Here is a 15,098-nt window from a genome sequence, read left to right on the forward strand (position 1 = left end):
GACATGTCTGCTAAGTATGTGATCATCACGAGCTCTCTAAGCCCATGGCCTCCAGCCTTTTTCAGCACCTGGGACCAGTTTCATGGAAGATAATTTTTCCATGCACAAGGGTGGTGGAGGTCCCTGGGCCTGCCCTGCCTGCCCTGCCCCCAGGGTGCGATGAGATGGTTAATGAGACTGGGCGTGGTGGTGCGCACCTGTAATCCCAGCTCTTGGGAGGCTGTAAACAGGCGGATTACCACGAGTCCGATCTAGTAGTGAGACACTGGGTCTACAGGGTGTCCTGTACAAAAAGGGAAAAAAAAGGGCGGTGGAGGGAATGGGCACGTTCCTTGCTGTGCAGTTCACAGTAGGATTTGTACCCTGATGAGAATCTGGTCTGACGGGAGGTGTAGCTGAGACAGGATGAGTGTGGTGGGGAGTTGGCTGTTGACAAAGAGGAAGCTTGGCTCTCTCGTCTGTTTCTCCCTTCGGGCTGTCTGCTCCAGTTACTAAGGGGCCGTGCTCCAGTACAGAAACCGTGGTCTGGATATGGTTTGTTCCCAAAAGATCTATGTGTTGAACACTTGGCCCTCTATGAAATGATATTAAAAGCACGGGGCCTTGAACAGATAAGAGCTCATGCAAGGTGACTGGGCCGTAGGGCACCATTCTCTGGGGGATTACTGCAGTTCTCACACCTCTAGGCTCTGCAAGCGGATTGTTACAAAGCAAAGTTAACCAATGCCACTAATTTCCTTTCTGTTTCTTTACCATGTTGTATAGAACCCAGGGACCGCTCACTGGATTCCAGACCATGCATTTTGGACTTTCCAGAATCGGGAGCCAAATTAAGCTCTTTACTTTATAAATTATCCAGCCACAAGTGTTTTGTGATAGCAACACAAAACAGACTGAGATACCTTTCCACACAGGTATGACGCTGAAATCAGTAAAGAAATCTTCTGTTAGTTCCAGCCCCCATATTACCTGGGAATCATTTAGCTCTGCTCACAAAACAGTTTCCATCTCTGGTCCTAACAACTATCTATTCTGGAGAAGAGTGCCCCCTCTCAGCAGTTTGCCAAGTTCTTGTGGAGGAGAACAGGAGGGGAAGTTTGAATGGCCTCCCTCCAATCTTTAAGTCATAAACTGCACGCCCACTTTCAGTGTGGAGACACTTCCTGTGTGTGAATACAGTGTGTTCTGTTACTCACTTTAAAGTCATCCAGAAGTGATATACCCAAGAAATGATAAAGGACAACAGTGATGGGACCTTTCCTTGTTTCAATTCATCTTGCAGAAATCTAACTGGTGGATAATTGAAGAGAGAGGGAGGTTCAATACAGAGGTATCCCCAAGGCCTTGGGGCAGCAGCCTACATAAGGGGCCTCAGAGCCTCCCCTTTTGCTGTGTGGCCACCAGCGTGGAGCAAAGTTCCAGAATCAGAGACCCAGCCCCAGTCACAGTGTGTGATGAAGCCATCCTTGCTTGCAGCCTCCCCCAGCGGCTGGCAGCCTGACTCCCATCACACTGTACCCCTCTGCTCCAAAGCTGGAAGGCAGAGGCAACGCCTGGCTGAGATGGTGCTGCCAGCCCCCTCATTGCTCGCTGGAGTAGAAGCTCCAGGTGCCAGCTCTTGACACGTTCTTGTGTGGCGGTGGCCCCGGGTTCTCACTTTTCTTTCACGTCTCCTCCCTCTCATCCAGCTCTGAGGCGGTCCCCAGCTAGCACCTTACCAGCCCTATGATGACATCTGAGATCTGCTCCAACCAATGCTGAGAAAATTATTTTCCATCTCCAACCATAAACACTCTCCCCAGGCGCTCAGGCCTGTCTCCAGCAGCGCCCCCACATCAGCCCAATACTTTGTTTCTATTCTCAGACCACACAACATCCTGTTTAATAAACTGGATCACATGCAAGGAGCAGGAGGACCCAGACATTGCCGGGCCCAGGACCTAAAACCTTCTAATGAATGAGTCATCAGTGAAGATCCTAGAAACATGCCGTCTCCCCCACTAGGATATATAAACTCCAGGAGGGCCAAGAACACGCCTTATTCAACTGTGCACTGCTTGCAGCACTTAAAGAAGTTGTCAAATTTAATGAGTTTGGCAGAGAGTAAGCTCACATTTTTTTTAAAGTAAGGATCCTGTGCTGAGGAATTTTGAGACTCATACAACTCCCACCTCACCCCCCAAAACCATGGAGAAGGATGAGACTGGAATGCAGATGTCTGGTTCTGATACGACACACACCAGGCCAAAGCTGTGACTGGCAAAGAGCAAAGATGAAGCCTTTCAGTCTCACTGACTTGCACAGGGCTTCAGGGAAGAGACAGCCAGTTGGAAATGTTACCAACACTACTTCCTGTGGAGGAATCCTGGTGTGTGTGTGTGTGTGTGTGTGTGTGTGTGTGTATGTGTGGTGGGGACACATGTGCAAGAACATACACATACATGCATGCAATACATACACAGATACCTATGGCTCAACCTCAGGTCTGTCTAGGGCTTTTCATATGCACTCTTCTTTGATGTCATGATGTCATGATATCATCATTCAGTCCTACCTTCCATGTTCAACCCCACACGCAAGGAAGTATTTAAAGCTACTCAGGAATCTCAGCAGGCTCACTGCACAACCTCAGCCCTGCCATCCCAGAGAAAGCCTTACAAAACAGAATCAAGGATTGTCACCTGGCTGCATTTCTTCAAAGATAAGGCCTTCTCGTAGGAACGACTTTATCAATCCCATAATCCCCCTACTGAGCTGGAAACCCTTAAAAGGACCGACAGTTTGCACATGTGTTCTCTGTACATTCACACTAATTGAGGGTCCTTTGCTTTTTCTTTTTCTCTGTTACATCTGAAGTCTACCCCCACATATAAGCTGCAGTCCTCATTCTTAATGGCTGTGGATGAAACCACAGGGCGAACTCCAATCTACTATGACTGGTGTCCTTAAGGAAGGGAAAGAAACAGAGGGAAAGGCCCTGTGCCAAGCAGAAGCAGAAGTCACACAGCACAGTTACCAGCCCAGAAGTGCCACTAAAGGTCGGTGGTCACCATCAGCAGCTGAAAAGGGACAAGGAAGGATCCCATCCCAAGTTACAGAGAAGCACAGCCCTGTTGAGCCCTGATGTCCAACTCCCAGCCTGTAGGACCCCAGAGCATAAATCTGGTAATTAATCTATTCAGCAGCCCTAAGCATGAATGACCCGCCTTGCTTTTTCCTTCTGTGTCAGGGAAAGACAACTAGACTTGTTTACCCACTGACCTCCAGCTCGATTCCCGCCTCAAAGATGAGGACAATGTGTACATCGTCTCGCTCTAATGTTGGATGGTGAAAATGTTAGCCTTCCCCTGAGCTCTCTGCAAGGAGATCCACTGAAGTGCCATACCTGTCAGGAAGGCAAGAGTCAGCACACAGCAGCCTGGGTAGAAGGGGAACCTGAGCCCTCAGGGCCTGGAGAAGGCCATGGTCTCACTGGCCACAGAATAAGGAGTTAGGCATTAAGATGGGAAGGGGCTGGGAGGGTGGATAGTCACACTGCCCTGACACAGGCCGGGCACAGGAGTCTCAATCAGGTGGAATCAGTGCCCTCCTGATTCCATTTTCCTCCAACTGCCACATTCCCCAGGGCTGGTGCTGCTGCATCAGGGGCCAGCAGAGGGAGGAGGGAAGGATAAAAGGAATATGCAACTGGGCAGTGACAGGGCCACCTGTGACCACCACAGCTCAGTTCACTTGGTGCACAGAGGAAAGGAGCCATGTAGCGCCAGACCTGAACATGAGCGCACGCAACTTCCCTTATGAGATCTAAAATCTCTTCCTTGACATATTCTGAGGAGTCTGCCTGCTAGCCGCAGGAACCGCAAGCCCTTGGCTTATCTACTGGAAACCCACAGGGTCTATAAGAAAGAATAGCTTAAAAAAGAGTAAAAGTGGTAAGTCATGTTTTTTTGCATTTAGCAAAACAATGCATGTTACAGGTCTTATATCCACAATGCTTAGGACGGGAAGTGCTGTGGAGTTAGGATATTTTTAGATTTGGGCACATGTACATATACATAGGAGACATCTAGGGATGGGACCCAAGTCTACCACGAAATTTGTTCGTTCCACATTCCTCGCACACACACAGCCTGAAGGTGATCACACAGACTATTTGCAGCGTGCCCGCACTCTGGTTGTGGCCACTCACGCGTGAGATCAGGTGTGGAATTTTCCACTCAAAGCATCAGAACGGCCCTCCAAGACCTTCAGAAGCTGGAGCACTTGCTTCAGGTTTTAGACTTTGGATCAAGGATGCCCAGTCCATGTTTTTATTTATACACGTTCACACTAATTATGTCCAAATATAAACTACCTATTGTCTGCACCCCTGACTGCTTACGGGCACACACCTGCCAACGAGTAGGAGCCGGCCCTGGAGGGCGTGGGTTGCACATTCAGGTAGGAATTCTGTGCCCTAATTTTGCCTAAAAGCAACAGACACAGAGCCTTTGCAATGCTATATAGCTGACCTCCCACGTCCTCACAAGCCCTTGGACACCAAAATCTACACGTGTTCAATCCCTTATACAGAAAGAGATGCACAGACAAAACCCTGAGTTCATTTCCCAGCAGGGCAGTGAAGAGCAAAGAGAAAATAAATAAAATATTTTAATACATAATAGATAAAACATTTGCATATAAGTTACATCTTCCCTCTCAGCTCTGGGTCACTTACAACACGCAGTGCACTATGATGCGACGTGAATGTGCTTGTTTTGCTTTGCCGTTTAGGGAAGAACTACAGAGTTAAGTGTTCAGATGCAATATGTGCTCAAATATTTTTGATCCAAGATTGGGTAAACCTGTGAATGAGGAACTCCCAGAGAGAAGGGCCGACTATTTAAGAAAGCCTAAGAAATCCTCCAGAACAGACCGAGGTCAAACATGGAGCACAAAGACAACACACCTCTTGAATAAGTATGCGTATTTTGAATAAGTGTATTTCTAGAGGCTGACCAGGCTGCATTTGGATTTAGCCCCAGTGCTCCCAGATCTGGGTTCCACTCTGGGCCAGCGTGCGGCAGAGCGATCTTCCAAGATGCTCCCCTCAGCTACAAATCAAAATACTGCAAATCTGCCCACTGGCTTTTTGATCTACATGGCTCCCCAGCTTTGCAAAGGTAAAGAGAAGGTGCTAATTTATGTTTGTTTCCAAAAGATATCCTCCGTTTGGCTGGCAGAGGAGCTGTGTTGTTGGCACGCTAGGCCTCCCAACCTACGTAAGTATTTACCAGCCCTGGAGAAGCCACACCACATGCTGCATAGTAAATCAGGATTCTTTGCTCTAAATTTTTGCGTTGAGACAAGCAAGGCCTCTTTAGAGCCCCTGTAGATCTATTTCAACACCTCTAACTCCTTTTAAGTCTTTTCTCCCAAATTCTCACTCTATTCTATAATAAATACTAGTAAGCTCCTTACCTGCATTTCATGAGGAGACTGGAAATCCCAACTACGCTAGGTAGTGTGCTCCAGCCCCCAGGCATGTATAGCCTTGTGGAGTGAGCGTACTGTTACCCTGGAACACATGCAACTATGCCAACTATGCTGTAGGACCCACAGCAGTGCTTGGGGAAACCAAAGGGCCAAGAATGGTGTCTATCACAATTCACTGTAGTTGCCATCACAGGCATTCCACCGAGTCACAGAAGCAGTCTCTGAAGGTGTTGTTAATGGAGGTCTGAAATTCTAGGTACCATATTTTAAAGCTCATGTAATCAGCCGAGGGCTGCTTTCCAGTGCCAACTTGTTTATATTTAAGGTGACAAGTTTTCATGCTAATCAGCAGAAGATGGGAGAATAAGCCCAACAATTAGAGAAGGAACATGCCTAGGAAATAGGAGTGATCCAGATGGGGAAAAGACAATGAATATTTCACCATTACCTTTGGTTGAGAAGCACCACTGTGACTGTTCTCTCCCCACCGACCTTGCAGGTGCAGGAGTGGAGGTAAGGAACAGTTTTCCCTACTTTCCTCAGGTGTTCTTGAAGTTCAGACAAGGATTTCCAAAGAAGTTTACTTCCTTTTTTTCCTTCCAGTACTAGGGAGTGAACTGAGATCTCACAGAGTGAGTTGCCCAGGCTGGTCTTGAACTTGTGATCCTCCTGCTTCAGCCTCTCAAATCTCTTCTATTCTTTTCCCTAAGACTAAGTTGTTGAAATCCTGCTCAGTCCCTATTTGTTGTAACTCCACACAACCATTAGCTCGGTGACCACAGAGAGAGACCATAACGGGTTGTGGAGCTATGCATAGAGCCTCCAGGGCTTCCTGGATAGCCTGGGTCATAATTTGGAGAAGCAAAGGTTGTCCTGAAGGGCATCTTGGCAGATGAGTTAGACTCTGCTATCCTACACAGTGCAGAACTCACTGAGGGAGAGTGGATGGCTACTTGGCTGGCTGGGCAGATGACAAATGAAGAGATGGGGACACACACGCAGAGGATAAACAGTGTAGTCCAGGGATTTGAACTGGATTCTCATGATGAACTTCTGGAACTTGACCCTTCTGCCATGCCTGGGCAATGTGACAGTTAAGTCACTGCCTGCATGAATGGATTTATAGCCATACCCATCTCCAGAATTTTCAGATGGTTCATGGGAAAGACTTGAAAGAAACCAATACTAAGGAAATAAGTTTTCCTCAGTTTAATCGTCACTGTCTCTAAAGTTGTTGCCAAGGAACATGAGACCACCACCCAGGACTCTCACATACTTGGTGAAGAGAGCCCTAAAGAAGAGTGACAGGGCACTTACAGAGGAAATCTAAAAGTAGTGGACAAGGATAGGCTCACAGCTGTTCCCAACTCCATTTTGAAAAGCAGGAGAGGTAGCAACCTGTGCTACCATTTGCTTTTAAATATTTTCAATGTACTTGGAGCAGAAGAGACAGGTGCAACTTTTAAGTCCAGAGACATTCTAAGGAGAAGCTCATGTACTTCAGATGGTGATATAGTTATTCCATTTGGAAGAGGGCTGTCCCACGGGGTGAGCAGCACTGGGCTGTGAGGCCAGGGGCCCCAGGTGGTGATGGCTTCCCTGGCAGCATGGCAAAGAACTGAAATTGAGAAGTTGGGAGTCACCCACTGGGGAGATTCTGCCCACATCTAGGGAACATTTCCCTTTCTTTGCTGTCATCAGAAAGCCAGGGTGAAGGCTCACTGGGTGGACTCACTCCATGGCTGCAGCCAGAAAGTGTCCATCATAGTAGCGCTTGGAGACTGGGGTCCTCTGGGGGTGCATGTACTCTCAGGAAGCCCACAGCATTGAAAAGAGCTCTAAAACCTCACCTCACACATCCGCTGCAACCTGGCTGGCCAGGCAGGGCGCATTCTCTTTCCTTCCCAACCACAGGTCGGAACAGGCTGGGGCAGGGTGGCTGCTTCTAAAACCCTGGATGAAGGGCAGTGCTGTGCTCCCAAACACACACCACAAGCCCTTAGCAGAGAGGCCGCAGCATGCCTTGGGCAGCAATGGCTCCTTTGTTTTGCTCCTGAGGAACCAAAACCAGACCAATGGGGAGGAATATCTGCAAATGTACTTGAGGAGGTCCACTCATTCCTGCAAGAGGAATTCAGGTGAAGGCAGTGGATGAGCCTGAGGCCCAAGCATGCCCAAACCACCAGGGCTGGGCCACAGGTTGCTCAGGTCAGAAACTGGGCTGCCTGCAGGGCAGCAGATAACCACAGCAGATGGCCCTTGGTCCTCCCACTCCAGACAGCTCAGGCCCCCCTGAAGTGGCCATGCAGCCTTTGATCCAGTGAAGAAGTGTGAGCTTCCAGGGCCTGGTCACCAGCTTAGGCAACCCAGCCGCAATATCCCAAATCTGTAGGTCCCTTTGAGGAGCTTCTGTTGGTCCATGAGTAGGTTCCACCATTACTGTGCAAGCCAGCGCTGAATACTGAGGCCTGTGAGAAGCACTCTGTCTCCTGTCAACTTGTTTAAACCTCTCAACCACTCCCTAAGCAGGCTCTACTGGTGTGCCCATCCTTCAGGAAAGACCACTGAGGCTCCAGTGAGTCAAGCCACCAGGAGAGGGCAAGCAGCAGATCTAAGTTCAAACTCCAGTCCTTAGTCGCCAAGTCCAGCAGCCCTTTCCCACCTATCCTCAGGCTTCATGATCCTATGGCTACAAACCGGAGCCACACATCCTGAGGATGTTCCAAAGCAAGGCATCAGGATGCCCTTCAGCCATCTATGCTTGTCCTTGTCACTTCCCCGCTCACCGAGGCACAGTGAATGATCAACACAACCCCTGCCATAGTGGGCTTTGATCCCTGTGACCCATTTTTAATGTCTTTAAGATGAGACAGACTACTGTATTTATAGTAATGGAATCATAGACAGAATTAGCAATTGGCACTTATTTTACTTCTGAAAATTTTTTACCTCCCAGGCAAGCATGTTTATGCAACGTGGAAAATGACCTCATGTGTACAGTTCACTAAACCCAAACCAAAGCTTGATTGAAATAAATGTATATGTTACTAGTTGGGGCTACATGGCCAGTGTGTATCTCTATATCACCATCAATCACAATAGCTAGTATTTCATGGTCCTCGCAGTGCTCCAGATGTTCAAAGCACTTTGCACCTATGGATTCAATCTTCACGGCATTCCTGGGACTTCTCCTAAGAGGCTGCTGTTCCACTGAAAGAGGTTTTGTGCAGTGAGCTTAGGTAATCAGCCTAAGGTCCCAGCGCCAGTAAGGGTACAGGATCCCAGGTCTTCCAGTTCTTACCCAATGCGTCACTGCCACACATGCTTGCTGTTCTCAATGTTGATACTTCAACCACTCAACTTGGAGTTTTAATCACTGAGCAACATTTCCCCTCCTCATACATGAACACTCAGACTGCATAAAATACAAGCACCTTTGAGCCACATCAAAGTCATTTCTCCTGTGGATCAGGGTCAAGTGTTCTACTTTTTTGCCTGCTTGTTATCTTGCAGAAATATAAATAGAAGGAAAAAAAATTAAGAGAACAAGGATGCTCTCTTTCTGGCCTAATATTACCAAAGGAATTTCTGAGCGGTAATAAAATATGACTGAGAGGAGCTCACGTTCTCAATCTGCGTGTAATCCAAGCAATGAAAAGGACTGCTGGACTGTCCCTCACCACCTTCAAAAGGGACCACATTCAGGACACAGTGCATGGAACTCAGAACATATACATAATGTTTACAGTAATGCACAGAACACAAGTATATGTGCAAAGGAGAAGAGAGGGCACAGACCATAAGAACTCACAGGATCGTGCTGACTAAATGATATATAGAGGGAAATCTGTGCCAGTTAAATGGGTTCAAGAGATTGAAAGGCAGGCTCCAAAAGTGAGGCTGGTAGGGAGTTGGACTGTCCTCCATTTGTACAGAAAATGAAACTGTGTCCTCATCATTTTTTTAATGCATGTAGTAAAGAGTCTACAAAGTCTCACTACACAGATCGGGCTCATAATGATCCTCCTGTTTTCAGCCTCACCAGCATTGGGATTATAGGCGCGCATGCGCCACCACACCCAACCTCAATAATTGTCTCAGTGTGCCCTGGGAGCCAGGCCGGCACGGCACCCTGGGGGATCAACCCTCTGGCCCATGTCTGCCTAACCAGGTGCTTTAATCTGCTGAGCTATCTGGCTGGCCCTATCCTCATCATTTGCATGACACTGTAATTAACATACTACCTGGTCTGTTGATAAAGGAACCAGGCCCCTGATCCAAGCAGCACTGCATAGTTTTCTGTTCAATACCCCAAATATGATATCTGATAAAAATATAGTTAATATTTACATTTTTTAAAGAATAATAATTACAGGAAAAAACACATTGCCACTAACCACCCTCTGATTACTCCCTTTTGCTCAAACACACTTTTTCCATCTCTTTGTCACTTTCTGCAACAGTCCTAGAAATCCTCTTGCAAAAATGTCTTTAGTCGTGCTGTGTCAATGTCCAGGATCCCTTCACAGCATTTGCTTTTTATGGTCACTGTGACTTTCAAGAAGAGCCAGCAGTCACCCTGAAGGTCACATCTGATGAATAAAATGAATGAAGACACACTATCATGTTTTTATTTGACAGGAATTTTTGTAAATGTTTTGAATTAATTCAGTACGTCAAAGCAGCCATAGAATGACAAGAAAGAGGACTTCCAAAACTGCTACGGAAAGTGTCAAGGATGATGGGATGAAATCACGGAGCAAGGGGACTAATTTGAAGGGGATTGATGGCCATGTGTGTTTTACTGTGATGCATGTTTTAGTTGCATTTTAACATTCACCATAACTTTTGATCACATGCTGTAAGTCCGGTGAGGGCCTTCCTATGGAGCCGCCCTACTGGCTGCTGAGGCTACCCAGGCTTCATGACCCAGAACAGCTCTGGGCCAAGGGCAGGAAGATGCGCAGGCGCTGAGCAGCTGGGAGCCAGGCAGCCCCTGGAAACAGGGCCCCAGGCTGCCCTTTTTATCAGGTATCTAGAACTGAGTTGGGTGGAGAGTTAACAGAGTTCAGGAAGCGGACTCCACCCACTGCACAAGCCCTTTCATTTCTTCTGTTGTTAAACATGCAAGCAAAACTCTCAAAACTGGTTGAAAAAGTTTTTTTGAAATACATTTTTTCCTTAATGATTATTAGAAAAACAACTTAAACCAAGCTGTAGGAAGAAAATATGAGAGCAACTATATTTCATACTACCTGGGGCTATATAAAAATAATAATGCCTATGGCAGGAAGTTTGGCACTTTGAGTAACCGTAAGTGTATAAAATTATTTGATTATGTAAAATACAGTTACCTTAGTCATCAGACTAATTTGATAAAGACTTAAAAAATGTCACACAGCTGTCTGCTGCTGGGCTGGATATGCAAAAAGCCATCTTCAAAATGACACCTTTGGCGGGGAGGGAGTGACAACCCAGCAGCCTGGCCTCACCCAATCATTGCAAGCCCGCTGGGTCTACGCAGACCTAAAAATAAGTGACTATGAAGCAGGAAGACGTGGCTTTGCCGGCCACATTCTGTTATCTTTGTCATTGCTTGGTCACGGCAAACTCAGGCACACTTTTGCACAGCTCTCAGTAAGGAAACGCCCAGCCCCGCTTCCTCCAGGCGGCTGGCTGCTGCACCCTGGGGCTGCAGGGGCCTGTTTCAGTTGCATCTCGAGGAAATTCAGATGCCCTGCTACGTGGGCCTCAGTTGTGATTGTCCAGAGCTGTCAGCAGTTTTAAGTTTCTGTCCACATCCTTATCTGCTCCAGTCCTCCTCCGTAATTTGCTAACACACGCGCGCGCACACACACACACACACACCCCTCTTTATGCAGAGGCGCCCTTGTGAACAGCTTGGAACATCTCAGTGGGTCTCTACAAAGCCCAGATGAAGTGCACACAAAATGACTTTCTCTCCATGCGGCTTGCAAATGCCTGCGCCTCCTCCAGTCTAAGATTTATACAGATGTTACATTCTCGCAACTAGGTCAGTTCAGACTGCAGCCACCCAAAGCGAAGACACAAGTACAAGAGCCTCACACTGCATCCTCGGTCTCATGCACAGCGACTTTCAAATTGAGCGGGCCTTTTCTCTAATGCTGGAAAAATTGTGTCATAGCCAAGCAATTTAAATGACTGTGACAGAGCATCCTTGAAATTGTTGCCTTACCTGAAGCTTGCTTTCTAATTGAGGCATCTGCCACAGTAACAGGTTTCAGAATCCACAGCTGACCCAATGGCACTGGGATTGTCTTAGCTACATCATCTTATCAATAGCATCACTATGTCTGGTCCTCAGGATCAATGTCCTGCATCCCTCACGAGGCCCCACCACCTGTGTGACAAGCTGCAGGTCTTCAGCCTACCCTACGAAGTGGTGGCTTTTTTATGCACAGTTCTCCTTTGAGTTTCCTCCTCCCTGGGTGGGCTCGTAAGGTGAAATGCACTCATGCACACCAGCTTCTCCTTTGTAAAGTTGTGGCTCAAATCTCGTAGCTTTCTGCTTCAATTCTGCACTTGAGAAGCCTGCATCAGTGTCCTTGAGGACACGAGATAATCTAGCTTTTTAGAAAGAAAAAGGGAAAAATGAAATTAAATTTCCTATTATTAAAAAAACAGCATATCGCAAGAGAAAATAAGGTAGCGGGATGGATTTTATAATGTCACTGGCGGTGAATTTGTAATCCGCCTTCTCTCCACGATATTAAACGGTATTGGCAAAGTCCTATGGTAAGCCCTTCATCTTGTAACAGAAAATACTGCATCAGAGGGGCAGGCTGATTGCCAATATAAACATCACATGTACATACACCTTGCACAGGGACCCAGCCTGTGTGAGCACTTCAGACTTAGGGCATCAGCTTTGCTAGGCAAATCGTGACCAGTTAAATGGAAGATTTACCTTTCTGCAAACATTCTGCAATCGGTCCTTCTTAGCCATAGAAAAATTTCTCATGGTTGAAAGAACAACAAACTCATTTAATCCACCTCTAAAAGAGCAGAGGAAGACAGAGCTCCCCCTGGCTCAGGAGAATAAAACCCATAGCAAGTTGATGGAGTCACTCCAGTCATCTACTTCTTTATTTTCATGAGGTTCAGGTGGCCAAGGAACGTGGCAGGCAGTTGGGCAAAGCTCAGCCCCAAGAACCTGATGCCTGCAATCCTCAGGATCAAAGCGATCACCCAGTCCTCTCCTGGGCTTCCACCTGCCTTCTGCCAGGCACCTGTTCCCCTACCCCACCCGGCCAGGCTTTCCACGGACCAAGGGCAGAAGTGCCAGGATGTCACCACCAGGTGGACTGAATTCCTCCTCTGCCTGCTTCAGTTCTGCTTTTTGCGGATCCAAGTCAACCTCTCCTCTGCTGGAGCCAGCTCAACCTGGAGAAGTCCTGCACTCCAGGGGCTTCTTACGGATGTTTCTTAACTCTTTAAAAGAGCCAGGCCATTCATCTGATTGAAGCCCAGTTTCACATGCTTCTAAAAATCATTCCGATGAATTGCAAGAAAAAAAATTATAAGCCAAGACTTCATCACTCCTAGGATTAAAAGTTCCATTAGAATTGCTACATGTAAATAATAAACTCAATGAAGCAAAAATGAGTCTGAAGCAACCAAACTGTTAACTGGAGGCAGCTGCTGATACACTAATTATTTCCATTTACAGATCCAGTGAGGCATTAGGCACTTTGTTACAGTACAGATCCACGCACACTTCATTAATGTGCTCTTTGCATCTTAATACCGATCTAAATATTTTAAGTCAGACATCCCAAGGAAGTGCCAATGAATAGATTCACAAAACATTTCCCCCCCTACCCCCAAACTCCAAAGCCACAGGTATTATCCACAAGCACGCATTATAATAATAGACAAAATAAGAGTATTTTATAAGCTAGAAAACAGAATGTGCTTTTGGCTCCAGGGTACACTTGCAGCACACAAGTTATGCAGGCACATGACAGAGACAGGAACCGAAACCTTTCATCTCAGGAGCAACAGAAATACATCTGATTTCCCAGAGAACTGAAATTCTGTCACCCCAAAACAGAGCTGTGTTTGCAGACCCTCCCTGAAATCCACATATCTAAGCACTTTCTGGTTCACTTCTCTTGAACAGCAGGAGCTTGGGAGATTGCTTAGGAATGTATAGGGCACTCGGCGGTGGTCCTCCTTAACTTTAACCCAAGGCCAAGAAAGAGCAATTAATGATAACGTGAGGACGCATGCCTATCACTGGATGTGGTCATCCAACAGCTGAAATCTTGTCTGATTCTATCTCCTTCAAACTCGCTGTCTAACATTCAAAGTCTGTGACATTTGATTCCGGTTTCAGGTCAATAGCCAAGTAATGGTTTAACACTATCAACTCTACAACGTCTTTCCTGTTGAACAGGACAAGTCTGAAATGCAGGCTGTGGAACTCAACTTGGGGCCACCTGAGCGGGGCAGGAGACCGCAACAAAGTAGCTGCTTAACAGTGCTGAGTCATTACAAGCCAGTCTCTCCGATACGTTAGAGACCCATGGGCCAGCTGAACACCAGTAAGCGCTTTCTGGAAGTAAATAAAATAGATACAAATTGTGCGCGATGATGCAACACTCTTGCGGGCGAGGGACCACAGTGGGGAATTCGCTGTAACAGTGGGCAGCAGGAACTACGCAAACTCTAAGCAGCTCTCCAGGTACTCTAACTTTATCCCCGACGCTGAAAGCTGGCACTTGGAATATGGGTGGGAACATTTCCCCTGCCGCTGCGGCTCAGAGCAGGGCCACACGGGCGCCTTTTACTCTAAGCTGTTAAATCCACCCCCTCGGTAATTGGCGGATGGAGAAAGAGCTCCGAGAAATGATGCATAATGGATTTGTTCTCCAGGCGACGGAACGGCGAGTAGGGGACGCCGGATGCTAACTGGCTTTTCTTCCCATGTGCACGTCACCTGAAAGCCGCGATGTCTCCCTCTCCAAGAAGGCTCGCGGACTCGCCATCTGGCTCCGCTTTCCAGGGGGAAAGAAGCACTTGCACGCCCACCTGCCCGCCGCTCGCCTCTTCTCCTCCTCCCGGGCACCCCCAACCCCGCCGGGCGCGCGCGCTGCCGCCGGCATCCACAGTCCCGCCCGCTCCCGGCTGGCTCGGCAGCCGGGGCCGGCAGCTTCCCCGAGGAGCGGCAGCCTCTGCACCACTCGCCAACCTCCGCGCCCGCCCGGCCGAGGTCGAGCCCGCCTGCCCCTCCCGTGCAGCCGGCAGCCGCGCGCCCGGCCGGGCTGGGGTCCGCGGCGGAGTTGGCATGAAGACTCACCAGGTAGGCGCCCACCGTGCCCTGCGCCAACATCAGGGCGCACTCGGACACCAGGAAGATCTTGATGTTGGAAAAGCAGGACACCTTCTTTTTCTTCTTCTTGTTCCTCTGCGCCTCGTCCCCCTGCAGCTCTCCGCCCCGGCCGCCGCTCGATGAGCCGCCCGGCTTCTTGCCCTGCATCCTTCCCCAGCCGCCGCCGCGGCTTTCCCGCTCGCCCCGGGTGTCGCGGCCGCTGCCGGGCGGGGGTGAGCGGCGCGAGGCTGCGCGCTGTCCCCGCCCC

The 15,098-nt window shown here is 48.2% G+C and overlaps 1 protein-coding gene and 1 long non-coding RNA gene across 3 annotated transcripts in view; one reads left to right on the forward strand and one right to left on the reverse strand.

Moving 5' to 3' along the window:
• Nucleotides 1-15,092, reverse strand: part of Slco3a1 (solute carrier organic anion transporter family member 3A1) — a 304,843-nt gene extending 289,751 nt beyond the window's left edge. For both annotated transcript variants that reach the window (XM_004623273.2, XM_004623272.2), the window contains exon 1: nucleotides 14,819-15,092. In XM_004623273.2, the coding sequence (XP_004623330.1) occupies nucleotides 14,819-14,998 (180 nt within the window). In that variant the 5' untranslated portion in view covers nucleotides 14,999-15,092. The remainder of the gene's footprint in view (nucleotides 1-14,818) is intronic.
• The window catches only part of LOC111815430, a 5,143-nt gene continuing 4,715 nt past the window's right edge, over nucleotides 14,671-15,098 (forward strand). The window contains exon 1 of the long non-coding RNA XR_002820128.1: nucleotides 14,671-14,821. This is a non-coding gene — a long non-coding RNA (uncharacterized LOC111815430). The remainder of the gene's footprint in view (nucleotides 14,822-15,098) is intronic.

The sequence above is a fragment of the Octodon degus genome, unplaced genomic scaffold (genome assembly GCF_000260255.1).
Source record: "Octodon degus isolate 3935 unplaced genomic scaffold, OctDeg1.0 scaffold00002, whole genome shotgun sequence".
Classification (NCBI taxonomy): domain Eukaryota; kingdom Metazoa; phylum Chordata; class Mammalia; order Rodentia; family Octodontidae; genus Octodon; species Octodon degus.